We start from the raw sequence: 14,704 nt of genomic DNA on the forward strand, positions 1-14,704 counted from the left end.
GAGGTGTGGTGGGGGGAGGAGGTGAAGCTGCAGTAGGTGGAGGAGTTGCAGTAGAGGAGGTGAAAGTGGTGGAGGAGGTGCAGGTGGTGGAGACTGTGGAGGAGGTACAGTGGGTGAAAGAGACATTACAGGGGGTGGAGCAGGAGGTGCCGTGGGTGGAGGAGGAGGTGCAGTAGAGGAGGTGAAAGTGGTGGAGGAGGTGTAGGTGGAAGAGACTGTGGAGGAGGTACAGTGGGTGAAAGAGACATTACAGGGGGTGGAGCAGGAGGTGCCGTGGGTGGAGGAGGAGGCGCAGTGGGCGGAGGAGGTGCAGTGGGTGGTGGAGGAGGTGGGGCAGAGGAGGAAGCGTGGGCAGAGTGTTGTGAGTAGAGGTGGGTGTGCCTCTGTCTGGAAGTGCAGTCACAGGAATGTGGACCATGTGTGATGCTGCTGCTGCTGTTTACACGAGTCATGACATCATCAGAGAAGACTTTCAAAATCTGGGAACGAAAGTGCGAGCGCGAGAGAGGAGAGGAGAGAGAAAAGAGAGAGTGAGGAAGAGAGAAAGAGCAGAAGACGAGTGGACAGGAGGGAGCTGGACCCAACAGGGGACTATATAAGAGCAGAGTGGACACTGGAGCAGACACAGGGATAATGATGATGAACAGAACGTGGCTTCACAGAGCTGTCCTCCTGCTCTGGATCTCTGCACAGGTGAGTCCCTCTACTCACTATTTATTCTTTTTACTTCATGTTTTTTTGTATTTTTTTTAAGACATCAAACATACAAAACACTAAAAATCAATGTAAAAAGAAATCTGACAATATTTAACTTCACAGTCAGTGAGGTGATGATAATGTGTTGGGTGAAGGAAACAAGTGCTGAGTTTCAGATGACATAATATTTTATAGGCCAGTATTACTTAATACAGATGAGGGCACCAAAATGTTAATATAGATCAAATTCAGATTGTTGTTGTAATTCAGTGACATTTGTGAAATTACCTTTTGGATAGGTCATGGCAAAATGCAGCGTTACTGATAATGATACAAGTACAAGTAGTAAAGTACAAGCAGTGAAGTGTTGTACTTAAGTAGAATTTTTTAGCTATCTGCACTTTACTGAAGTAAATTTACATTGAATATTTTTACTTTACTGCATTTGAGAGCAGGTATTTGTACTTTCTACTACTACTACTACTACCAGAGGCGGTTCTACCATTAGGCACAAGTAGGCAGCTGCCTAGGGCCCCCAAACCTGAATGGGTCCCCAACCAATTGCCCTCAGTGCCACTAATGGTCCAAAGCAATTTGATTTTCTCTTAATTTGACATTTAATGAGAGTAGTTTACTTTTAAACAATAATCTTAAGAAAATTAATAAATCAATCATCATCATCATCATCATCATCATATATAAATCAAAATATAATTGTACTAGCAAAAAAATAAAACTACTTTCAGTCCTGGTTATCTAGTAGGCTTCCTAACTAAACTCAAGTTCACCTATTTTTTCAAGTAATCCTTTTACCTGAGTAACCTTTTGCCTCTGTCAGTATAATAAGTAACAAGTATTCACTCACCACTGCAGCGGTGATAGTAACGAATATAAGAATGAGATCAAAATTTGTAGACATTTGGGTATTTCCTATGGATGGATATTATTACAAATTATTGATAAAAGAATACTGACACCTGCTCCAACAAAGAGGCCATTTATTCTAATGTCTGAAAAAAGCTTTAGTTTAATACTCAGAGGTGGGTAAAGTGTAGACAAAAATGTTATTGAAGTAGTAAGAGTAATGTTAATGCAAAATAATTTTACTTAAGTAGAAATACAAAGGTTGTAAAGGACTTGGTATGCAATTTATAATTTGAAATACCCACCTGTCAGTTATACCTTTATCAGGGTTTTCAGTGTTGTGAAGAATACTTTGAAACCGAATTCAGTTACATAAGAATACCTGCATTAAAATGTATGTGTAGCATATGCTGTTACATGGCTTACATCATATTATAAAAACTTCACCTGAATAAATGCACTTACTCAAAATCTCAAAATGTTACAATTACACAAAACTGACACTTGTGAACTTTGAGGCATGTTAGAATGCTGTTACTGCATTAAAAACAGACCTGGAGTTGTTTTTTGTTTCATTCACATATGTTTGAGTAACCCTTTGTTATTAGAGTGTCTACATCTCTAAAGGTCAAAATGCTCTTTTCCACCTTGTCATGTGAGCAAGTTAACAGCTACCATCTAACTTTTGTTTAGAAGAGATGGGAAATTTCAAGACTTAAATAATCCAAATAGTTCTAGTGAAGGTGTATGGAGTTTAAAAACACATGACAAAACCACATGACATCACAAGGTGGAGGAGAGTGTTTTCTGTTTGAGAGAAGAACTCAGCCTAAATGTGCAGGATTTGTATGTGAAACGTGTGAATGAAGCAAAACATAACTCCAGGTACATTTTGTTTTATGTTTTATATGTTTCTGATGAGGAAATAACACGATCACAAAACAGAAAATAATGAACCTGGGCCCTTTTATCAGTTTTATCAGTACATGTATTGAGTTACTTTCCAACACTGAGCCCAGAAGTGATCACACTGTTCATGGATTTGTTTTTGAATTGTTAATAGCTATGGCAACAGCCCAAACATTTCGTCCCTCTGAAACTGAAAAAAAGATTTGAATGGAGACTGACTGAAGGCTGAGTGCAGGAAATGATTCTGTTGATAGAATCAAGAAGGTTGTGCTAATCTGCGCTCCTCTAAATTTCAGGCGCTGTGCCAGCTATGTCGGATGCCCTGCCAGTGCCCGGGGGATATCCCACAATGCCGAGCGGGGGTTCCTCTGGTGTTGGATGGGTGTGGCTGCTGTCAGGTGTGTGCACGTGGCAGAGGAGAGCCGTGCACGGAGCTGAACCCATGTGGCAAAGGCCTTCAGTGTGACCACAGCGCCAGTCTGCCCGGGGAGCCAGGAGAGTGTGTGGGTCAGTAGAGTATTCATGCTTTTAATTCTGGCTTGGTCTGGTGGTCTAGTACCTGTAGCGAATATTTATCATACTTTTGTTCAGTTCAGTGGCAGTTTGTGGGAGAAATTCTGCAGAAAGTACAAAAACAGAATACTTGTACTTCTGTCATCAACACGAGAAAATTCCATCTAAAATCCAGGAACAATTTAGGAAGGAGACACCGTCATGAGGCCTTTGTTAACATTGTGGTTCTTACGGAAATACCTCCAATATGTCATCGCTGCTACCCGTGTCCAAGCAGGAAGTCAAATTATAAACTTCACTAAAGTAATAAATAGCAAAAACTCTGTGAAAGTTTTAGTAAAAACTTAAATCTAAGTGGATTATGTTTTAGTAAAATGAGTAGTCTAACATTTCATATGCATTTTAAAGGTGCTACTTGTCTCCATGGAGATGTTATTGCTTTGTCTAGAATGTTCCATGGTATGACTTTAAACATATCCATTAAACATTTATTTATTACAGGTATTTCTATTGCTCAAAAATGCAATAATTCTTTCTGTAAATAGGGTCGACTCTCCACAGATCTGACCTGTAATGTAGCATAGTACTGTAACCTGCTTGTCTCTCATGTGATAGACAGGTTTAATCTATACTATAGAACATTCTAGACAAAGCAATAACATTTCCATGGAGATAAGCAAGAAAAGTTGCACAGTGCATCTTTAAGCCTCAATTGCAGAACAATACAGGATTAGTCAAACATGAATCAATCAAAATAGAACTGTGAGTAAGCTAATAATGAGGGAGCACCATTATTACTAAAAGATCATAGAAGTTCATACATAAGTCCCCTTTACACATTTTGAATCCAAGTTATTAGAACACACATAGACATTCCCATTTCTTAACATATACTTTGTGTTTGTGTCTCAGGTGTGGAGGAGATGGGCTGTGAGTTCAACGGTGTCTCGTATGCTGAGGGCCAGACATTTCGTCCGTCCTGTGACTCCTCGTGTCTCTGCTCAGGTGGAGGTGTGACCTGTGTCCACACCTGTCCCCTCTCCACCCCTCTGCCCTCCCCTGACTGCCCCTCCCCTCAGTACATCCGCCTGCCTGGCAGGTGCTGCCCTGAATGGGTCTGTGAAAACCTGGAGAACACTGTCATACAAGACGCCATCACAGGTATAAACAATGACACTTGTAACTTATATAAAATTTAGATTTTGAATCAAAACACTTTGAGCACCTTGAAGATGGTGAAGTGCTGTATAAAAATGTGGCCATTAACAATTTACCAGTTTCCAAAAATATGACCAAATGGTGTCCTCAGATACATGTTATAAATATAGCTTATATAGCTTTTGAAAAAAGAGAACAAATGAGTCCATCATTGGGTCAACAGCGTAATCTGGTAATGTGGCACCTTTCAGCCACACTTTATAGGTGCTCTGTAGGATGTGGCTGAAAGGTGTTTAAAGATAGATTGACTTGCCAGTGTTACCAAAAAGATGTGTGTGATGTAATAAAGGACTCTTCAAGTGTTCACACTATAGAGTGCCTCAGATCTCTACTTGACTGCTGTACACCTTTTTGGTAACAATGGCAAGTCAATCACTATCTGTTTTCAAATAGTTTTGCTAATTGCAGTTGTAATGTTGATTTACTGTAAATTACAAAAACATGATGGACAAGCTGTGTTATGATTTGGTGTTTTGGTTCAAGATGTTTATCCAGTCAGAAAGCAGAATGCGCCTCACATGAGCCTGTCATTTGGGTTGCCAGATTCAGTGCTGAAATCCAGTTGGTTTAAACCTGAAAGGACTCTGTGGTTCTTGGTTTAACATTGTTTACACCATCCCGGATCTGATTTTGGTGCTGGTAGAGAAGCCTGGAATTATACTCAAGTAAATGTACTTATAGCTTGAAGTCTGAATTATTTTAAGTATCCCAAATCAATATCTGAATGTGACATGACAGACAACATTAACGTAGCTTTCTTCTTCTTTTCCATGTGTTTGTTTATATCTTGTATTTATTCAATTACAGGGTATAGACTAAAATATCTTGATGCATGCACAAGAAGTCGTGCTACTCCATAGATCTGACCTGTAACTTGGCCTAGTGGTGACAGTGGCCCATATTACACAAAACAGATTTCTATGAGTTGTAAGTCATGTTATAATGTTGTTACCTTCTCAAAAACATACCTAGAGTTGTGTTTTGTTGCATTCACACATGTTTGAGTAATCCTACATTATTAGTCTATCTACATCTCCAAAGCTCAAAATGCTCTGTTCCACCTTGTGATGTCATGAAGCAGTAGTTTTCAAGTTAACACCTCCTTTTACCTTTTGTTCAGAAGAGGCTGGAATACAAATCATCCATCCAAATGATTTAGGTGAAGGTGTATGGAGTTTAAAAATGCAGTGGGGCACTTCCTGTATTACCACAGGATCAGAAAATAGCGTAATATCGCCTTTTTAATGCTGTACTATGGAAAATTCTGAGGGGTTAGACATGAATTGTATCTGTACATTTGTAGTGTGCATAAACAAGGTTATCTAATGTTTAAATGAATCTCTTATTCAAAGTAATGTCCCAGGTCCCAACCACCTCCTGGTATTTTTAGGTCTTCTGAAATAAGTTCATAATTGTTATAGCAACACAGGCTCCTGCACAGTTTGTACACAGCCTATTTCAGCTCCGTCTTCCACAAACATGAGCAGGCATTTTGTAACTGCTGACTCATTTATTTAGTCCCAGGAGTCACAAAAACAACAAAACTCATTTAGATATTTTCCTGTGAAATTAAAGGCGCTGTATTTGTTTTTGTACCTTGTAAAACAGAACTCATTTTAAAGGGCCAATATTACACATTTCTAAGCTATGTTATAATGTTGTTTCCTCACACAAACATACCTGGAGTTGTGTTTTGTTCCGTTTCCATGTCTAACACACAAATCCTGGATATTTACTAGTACGCTGTGTTCTGTCAATAGGAAAACACTCTGTTCCCCCTTGTTATGTCATGTGGTAATAAAGAAAGTGCCAATCTCTATTGAACTAAAGGTATATTTGACACTATATGAGTATTTTGAGCTTCGGAGATGTAGACAAACTAATAATGCAGGATTACTCAAACGTGTGAATGAAACAAAACACAACTCCAGGTCTGTTTTTGAGGAGGTAACAACATTATAACATAAATCCATCCTGTGTAACATAGCACCTTAAAATGTTTTGCGCTGGTCCAAAGTTATTCCTCACTTACGGATTCCGAGCATCCTAATTAATCACTACACTGCGTTTTTAAGAGCATTTCACAGCTTTCAGAAGCAAAAAGGGAGTTTTCCCATCATGGTACTTCCTGATTCTAAGCAATAATGCTTTATAATTAGATGCAGACAGTACACAGCTGACTTATTTTGACCTTAAGAGCTAATAGTCCAATGAGGTTCATTTGGTGGTCTGATAATTTATGTTATTAGGTTCTTTTTTCAGACCAAGAGTTTGTTTTCATACCTGACAGTTTCGACTGCTCACTAACGCTCTTCCTCAGTTTGGTCATGTGATGTTGCTGTGATGTGTCTGGTCAGCTAATTTATACAGGTTTTTATACAGGGCAGCTAATTTATACAGTTTATACAGGTACAGGGTTATACTCCTACCAGTTAAGACAGGATGACAGCATCATATCCAGTCCCATTTCCTCAGGTCAGTATCCCAGGTGCGTGAGAGTAAAAAAGACAATGAGAAAAAACAATATGAACACACCAGGGAAACCATACAGAAAACTCAGGCAATTACTTATCCACCCAAAAGACAAAATGGAACTGGAGCATAAATGTAATGTCATATACGAATTATCCTGCATGTCCTGCAATACAGCATACATCGGGGAAACAGGGATGGTGTTCAGTAAACAAAAAAGGAACATAGGACAGAATGCGAGAAGGAAACAGCGAAGGCGTACACACGAGTAGCAAAACACAAAGCAGAACAGGATCAACTCAAATCAGCCATCTCTGATCACTATAAAAGAGAGAACTAGCAAATATGATTGGGACAAAGGAAAGCAAACATCATCTCTGGATTAAAGAGGCAATCAAAATACAGAAACATGCTCACAGGATTATAAACCGGGACAAGGGGGGCTTTTTTACTCTCACATACCTGGGATACTGTCCTGAGGAAGTCGGATTGCAGATGGCGCTGTTGTCCTGCCTCCTCTGGTAGGAAGACAGCACCAAAACCTGTATAACTCATTTGACAGGACACTTCACAGCAACATCACATGACCATTCTGAGGACGAACGCTAGTGAGCAGTCCAAACTGTCAGGTATGAAAACAAACTCTTGGTCTCAACAAAGAACCTAATAACATGACCTCAAGAGCTGCTTATACAATATATCTGTACTGGGCAAGGCACGTTTTGCTAGGAAACAATGTATTTATTTAAAGACAGATTCAACTTGTGAATCATGAGTTTAATCTGCCTTTTTACCATTATATAGGAATATAGGAATGGACTTAGATAACCTGCTAGTCGCATTCCAAACAGGAGGTGAGCATGGGCACGGTTCTGGCTCCATCGACTCCAATTCAATTAAAAAAAAGGTCACCCCTCTTTCTGCAACTAAGACTGTGAGCCTCGTCATTTTTGTCTTAAAATGTTCATATTAACCCACTCTATGTGATACTGGTGTTTTTATTTTGTTGTTTTCTCCTTAAATCAATTCCTATTCCTAATATGGAACTGGTTTCGAATTTGCTTCTATAACTGCAAGCCTCACTGAGCTTCATTTGACTGGAGCCAAACACTACAGGTGACATCGCAGTCCTTTAGTCCACTTCTTTATAGAGTCTATGCTTTTTACATATAAATATCCACCCAAAAAATATAAAGCCTTCAATTCACTCACTCTGCTGTTGTCCCTTCTAAAGCCTTATAATCAACATACAATTATTGGTTGACTAAAAACTTTTTTCCAGTTGACAGAATTGAATTTCTCCTTTCCCATAATCCTTCTGTGCTGCTGGGCTGTGTCACTCGCGGTTGTCTGGACCTTTAATGGACCTTTCCTTGTGTTAAACTGGGTGTGTCTGACCAAAAGGCACAGTTTGATTCCAAATATATCCCCCAAAAATCAAAACATATTTTCAGCTCCTGCTCCCCTGGTTTATTAGACCACAGGTATGCCTCATGCAGTCACAATGGCTCTCACAGGCACACAGCTCAAGTGGAGTTTGGTCATTTCACTCTAAAAGTGAATGTGAAAAAGGTCTTTAAACATCTGGAGTCATGAGTAGTCTTCTCTAAGGGCTCATAATGTTAGGTTAAACAGGGCTATAGTGAGGATGGGAGGTAGCGCGGGGTCTAGAGGTATAAGAAAAAGTGTGGTTGGTCTAATAGGTATTCACACTTCAAACTCCACCCCTGGAGCCAGGTGAATCAGAAACATCTGTCTGTGAAAGCAGCACAGATTTAGATTTAGGCATTTTTGATCAGAAAGCTGCAAAGTCTTAGCCAGGCTGGCGCCACCTAGTGCCTACACTCAATTTCATTTCTCTCCAGCAACTGGATCAGGAATCAGAATACACTTGACAATTTTCAAGAATCCCGGAAGTTGTTGACCACACACCGGCCAATCAGCTAAGAGCTGTGAAGCCATGACATCAAACTCAAGAGCCTGTCTGGGTCCCTTTTGTGTAAACGAAGCGGTCGAAATGGATGTAGACAAAGACATACATTCTGTGTTGGCAATGATTCTTGAGATTGAGGCTTTAAAGCCGCAACAAAGAGAATGTTTGGTGAATTTTATCAAGGGGAAAGACGTTATTGCCCTTTTTCCTACGGGATTTGGAGTGTTACATATGTCACGACCACACAGCAGCGATTGATTAAATAAAAAAGTACCTACCTACCTACCGTCCAGTAACGAATCCTAATGCTGCAAGGTCTAGTTTGAGTTTGGCCTAGTTTGCAGTAAAACTGCCCAAAAACGACTAGGGACTCGGGGTGTGCAAAAATCTCAAAATATTGATATATCGTATCGCTTAATTTGCTGATACAGTATCGATATTGTGGGCTGATTTATTGATATATATCGCCAAGAGTATTTTTTTTGTATATTTTTTGTATGATTTGAGCTGTAGAGGGTTGAATAAATCACTTCTATTACTCATTGTTTCATTTACCTACAGCAGCTTATGTACATATAGAATTGTGTTTTTAGGTGGATAATTCTTCTTCAGGGTTTTTGTGTCAGTGGTATTTCAATATGATCATTTATTTTGTATGTTTTCTTCAGCTGTACTGTATATCATCTTCAGAACATGTTGTTGTGACACACCTCTAATCTCTACACATTTTAATCTCCTGTTTGTTTTACAGCTCAGGGGTCTGGAGGATTGTGGCCGTCTTTACCCAGAGCCCCTCCTCGGAACAGACTGGGCCCCCCCGCTCCCCCTCCTCGCCTTGGCCCCCCTCCCCGGCCCAGACCCCCTCACCAACCCCATCTTCCTCCTCACAGACCTCATCACCAGCCCCGTCTCCCCCTCCCCAGCCCCGTCTCCCCCTCACCAGCCCCGTCTCCCCCCTCACCAGCCCCCTGTACCCCCTCGCTGTGTGGAGCAGAGTACCCAGTGGAGCGCCTGTTCTCGGAGCTGTGGGTCGGGGGTCTCCACTCGAGTGTCCAATCAGAACCCGAGCTGTCGCCTGCAGATGGAGACCAGACTGTGCAAAGTGAGGCCCTGCAGCGCCCCCTACCTGCCCAAGCTCGCACCTCCAGGACCTGGGGTGAGCAGAGACCTCTGTATCTCTTATGTACAACAGTATAGAATTGGAGCTTTTGTGAAGAATGACCTTGAATTCTGTGTAAGACAACATGGTAACATAAAGAACTTTGGTGATGAAAATTAGTATATGAGTGACTCTCAAACAATTTACACCAAATATCACTGAAGAAAAGATTTGGTTTTCTGAGTACCACCAGATCAAAAACAGGTCTATAACAGGACTTTTCCAGGTTTAATCTAGAACTAAACCAGGTCTATAACAGGACTATTCCAGGTCTAATTTAGGACTAAACCAGCTCTATAATAAGACTATTCCAGGGCTAAATCAGGTCTAAAAGTGGTCTACCTCATTTTCACTGTAGTTCTAAACATAAAATGATCCAAAGGAGGACAAAAGGTGGATAAAATTAACTCTAAACGAGACAGATCAACTGAAGCTGAGCTGTCCAAGTCTCATCTGAAAGATCTTGCGTCACACAGATTGAGTTTTCAGTTTATTCCTTAGTATAAAAATCAAGTTAGAAATTTTATTGTGACAACCTTTAACTGGAAGTAGAAAACCACTATACCAATGTTTTTTAAACTGTGGTCTGCAAGCTCCTTTAGGTAAGACTTTGACAGCTCTTCAGTTTGTGGTTTTGTGTCATTTAGAGTTCATTGTATCCCCTTTTGTCTTCCTTTCTTGATGCAGTCCACTTTTAGACCCTGTTTAGTCCTAGATTGGACCTGTAATAGTCCTGTTATGGACCTGGTTCAGTCTTAGATTAGACATGAAATAGTCCTGTTACAGACCTGGTTTAGTCCTAGACTAGACCTGCAATAGTTCTGCTATAGACCTGATTTAGATCTGGTGGTACTCAGAAAGACAAATCTTTTCTTTGGTGGTACTTGGTGTGAATTGTTTGAGAGCCACTGTGCCATATAAACAGTTTACAGTTTCCCAGGACAAGTCTAGATGAAAACAAAGATCCATTCATGTATTTGATTCTCTCACAGCAGCTGCAGCAGAGGGGGGGTGCAGGAGTGTGCCAGCCCACTGTCCTGCCTCCAGGGCGGGTACGACTGTACCATGAGGGCTGTTTCAGCACTAGGACCCTCCAGCTCCGATACTGTGGTCTCTGCTCGGACGCCCGCTGTTGCACGCCTCACCACACCTCCACAGCTCATGTCACCCTCATGTGTCCAGGAGGCAGACTGCAGCACAGAGCAGTGATGCTCATCCACTCGTGTGTGTGCCACCACCACTGCCCCTACGCACCCCACACCAACCCGGCGCTGTGGGGGTACAGACCCTGACGAGACCCTAAAGAACCACAAACAACTGTACAGGCGTGGTGGGACATCTGCTCTGCACTATTTTGTGTGTAAATACAAAGATACATTTATGTAGTAGCCTCACTTTGAAGGCGCACTACCTGATTTCGACTTTCTGAAAAACATGAAAAACAGAACTAGTTCGTTTGAAACAGTTTGCAGTGGTCCAAAGTTATTCCTCACTAACCTTGTGCATTTTGAGTATCCTAATTATTTACTGACATGAGTTTATATGAGCACTTTTCACAAGTTTCAAAGGCTGAGTTTTGCCGTCACGGTAATGCACTGCAAGAGCTGCTCATACAATAGATTTGTACTGCATAGAGCCTTTTAGTAGGCAATAAATCAAGATTAGAATAATTTAGGTCAGTGTAAAATCCCCACACAGTATCACAGCCTGATTTGTGTGCAGTTTCAGATCCTATGGTAGATTAGCCGCTACAACACATCTCTGACCCAAACCAGGAAAACCCTGCACTTTCTTCTATATTTCCATCACATTATAACTGATGCACCATGACATTCACAGCCAGAGATTAAACCATCCATTCATATAAGTAAAATGTTGAATATTGTAAATTTTTGTACAGATATTTTTTAACAGTGTAAAGGTGCATTGTGTAACTTTTCTGGCGGAGAGTCTGTCAAATGCTTTTCTCCATGAAGATATTTTTGCTTTGTCTGAAATGTTTCACAGTATGGGATTAAACCTTTTATATCTTCATGAAGACCATGCCAGGTCAAGTTACTGGTCCGATCTGTGTAGAGGCGACCCCACTCAGTCAGAATGTCTATTTTTCTAGGTATTTTTGGCCAGGAAAACCATCTGTAATTGAATAAATGTAAGGTAGATCCATAAATCTATTAAAATAACTGGACAGGGTGTTGCTGCTTGTAGCTGCCTCCAGTTAACGTAGTGGCTGCTCACTGGAACTTCAGAGGAAAAAATCCAATGGGCTGAGAGAGGATTTTTCTCATAGAGTGCAATGTAACTGCTTGTGTTCGGCTGACAGGGCACCTACAACTTTCACAACTGTCAGATTTGTTGGCTATTTTTACCTATTTTTAGATCATAAACTTTTTCTTTACTCAAAGCCCTCCAGTTGTCTTAAAAAACACTTTATAATCGTTAGCTCTGGCTCCGCTGTGGCTCCGCTGTGGCTCCGCTCTGGCTCTTCTCGCTCCGATTGGTCACGGGAGAAAAGAGCACGATTTCTTCCATGTTAAATGTTCCCTCATTAAAAACATGCATATAGAGGTTTTAAGTGTCATCCATGCATGTTTGAGTGATTTAGTGACCTCTCCCAAAGCTTATTCAAACCATCCTTACTGTTAGCAGTAAGATTCTGTCCAAGACTCCGCCCACAAGCCTACATCACCCATGCTCTCCGACGACAATTCTTCATAAATATACAAAAACATGATACAAAACTGTACATAACAACTTCACAAACTACAAACCTGATGTGATGTGCAGTGGTTTCATTAGATGGTTGCACACTGATTGCGCTGTGGCAAAGTAACTTGCGTCTGGACGAAAGAGAGAGGAACTTATAAAACATTTTAATACACTGTTTTGGGGAATATAGCATTTTCAAAACAATAAAAGGTAATATGGTTATGTGTTAGCAGTTAATACGAAGTAAAATATCCCCTCTTTAAAGTTTTGTATGTAGCATGTGACTTTGCACTTCCAATGCCTCTGTAAATAGCTTTATAGAGAATTTATAACTATTGTATTTATGTATTAAGAGATCATTTGATGGAATTTGACTTGTAATAATATTTTGTATGAAGAATTTTTAATAAGGTGTGCTACATGTTGCATTTTCCCATTGTGTTTTTACCACAGACTGTATAAAGAAGTGGACTAAAATAGTGTGATGTCATCCATAGCGTTCGACTCCAGTCAAATGAAGCTCACAGAGGCCTGCAGTTATAGGAGCGAACAAAATGACAGAGAGAAGGGTGATGTTTTCTCAACAGAAGGTGACTTAGAGCCAGAAGGGCGCTCAAGCTCACTTTCTGTATGAAACGTGGTGGCTAGTGGGTTACCTATTTCCATTTATATATACAGTCTATGGTTTTTGCTGAAGTTGCAGTTTCGATTTTTGTACACTGTTGGTGCCAAAATAAAAATACACTTTCTGTAACTAACTCATTGCTTTGTAATGTATTGTTTTATTGTTTCCTCTGTAGTTTGATGTTTCTTTGTGTCAGTGACAGGAAGTGGTCTTCAGCACCAACAGTATTACTGCACGGGCTGATGTGTTGAATGTGCACAAACCACAACCTCCACACCACGTGACCCTGAACACAACTCAGCTTCAGAGACATCATTAGATTTAACATTGTACTAAAAATGTTGCATAGTCTTTTTTAGTTGTGTTATTTTAAATTTAGCATTTTGTTAACAAGGGGCCAAACTTTTGACAAATAAAACAAAATACTAACACCTTTATGTAGTTTTTTCCATGGAGATGTTATTGCTTTGTCTGGAGTGTTTCAAAGTATGGCATTAAACCTTTCTATCTTTATGGAGACCAAACCAGACCAAGTTACACGTCAGATCTGTGGAAAGGCAACTCCGCTCACAGTCAGAATGCCTGTTTTTCTAGGTATATTTGTGCTAAAACCATCTGTAATTGAATAAATGGAGCTCTTTAATGTCATACTGTGGAACATTTCTAGCAGAGCAATGATACAAGCAGGTGAGAAAAAAAATCAGAAGTCATTTTGGATAGAGATGATGACAATTAATGAAAGGACTGGCTCTCTCTAAAAGTTCAGCCTTCTTTCCGGGGCAGGGCCTAAACAGTCTAATGCAACCATGGCAACCCACTTTTTTTGTTTCCTTTCACCTGGCCTAAAAACTTTTGACATGCAATGCAAATTTAGACCAAAAATGACATCAAAAACATATTCAGTTTTTCTTGTACTTTCTGTTCATCATCAAAGGCACCATTTTCCCCCAAACAAAGTTACTCCAAACAACAGACTGTTAGTGTTTCGCTGCAAGTGTAGATTTTTGTAAAGATATGCTTTCACATCAGGTTAAGATTAAGATTAAGGTTAGTGGCAAAATTTGGCAAAGTAAAAGTTGTAAAGTACTGTACTTACGTAGACAATTGAGGTATCAGTACTTTACTTTTATACATTTTGTAGAGAATACTTTTAACTTTTACTTCACTACATTTGATTAACTGGACTGAAAAATAAATATATTAATATTTTTCATTATTGTGTGAGATGCCTGCTGAGGGGTTTGAACAAACAAAAATATATAAATAAAACAGCTAGAAAAAAACAAAAAACAAACATCAAATCAATTGTTTCTACTGAACAAAATTCAACATAATTGTTCATCAAAATCACTAGATTTTAAGCTGTATGCTGCAAATGTTTTTACTTTTGCTCTTTAAGTACATTTTTAAATGGATACTTTAATACTTTTACCTAAGTAGATTTTGTTCATGCAATACTATATATATATATATATATAAAAAAAAATGTGTTTCTCACCTTCCACGGTGGTAGGTCTCTTTCACCCTCATTCAGCTTGGGTCCTCTACCAGAGGCCTGGGAGCTTGAGAGTTCTGCGCAGTATCTTTGCTGTTCCCAGTACTGCAC

General features: G+C 39.9%; 1 protein-coding gene across 1 annotated transcript; it reads left to right on the forward strand.

Moving 5' to 3' along the window:
• Positions 1–424: 424 nt before the first annotated feature.
• On the forward strand, positions 425–13,491 carry ccn5 (cellular communication network factor 5). Its single transcript, XM_055166260.1, has 6 exons — positions 425–693; positions 2,766–2,976; positions 3,895–4,143; positions 9,357–9,425; positions 9,580–9,761; positions 10,757–13,491. Exons 1-6 carry the CDS (start codon positions 634–636, stop codon positions 11,054–11,056), a joined length of 1,071 nt encoding a protein of 356 aa, XP_055022235.1. The 5' UTR covers positions 425–633; the 3' UTR covers positions 11,057–13,491.
• Positions 13,492–14,704: the final 1,213 nt, after the last annotated feature.

This window comes from Boleophthalmus pectinirostris, unplaced genomic scaffold (genome assembly GCF_026225935.1).
Source record: "Boleophthalmus pectinirostris isolate CB_2022bp ecotype Guang Dong unplaced genomic scaffold, ASM2622593v1 HiC_scaffold_8, whole genome shotgun sequence".
NCBI lineage: Eukaryota > Metazoa > Chordata > Actinopteri > Gobiiformes > Gobiidae > Boleophthalmus > Boleophthalmus pectinirostris.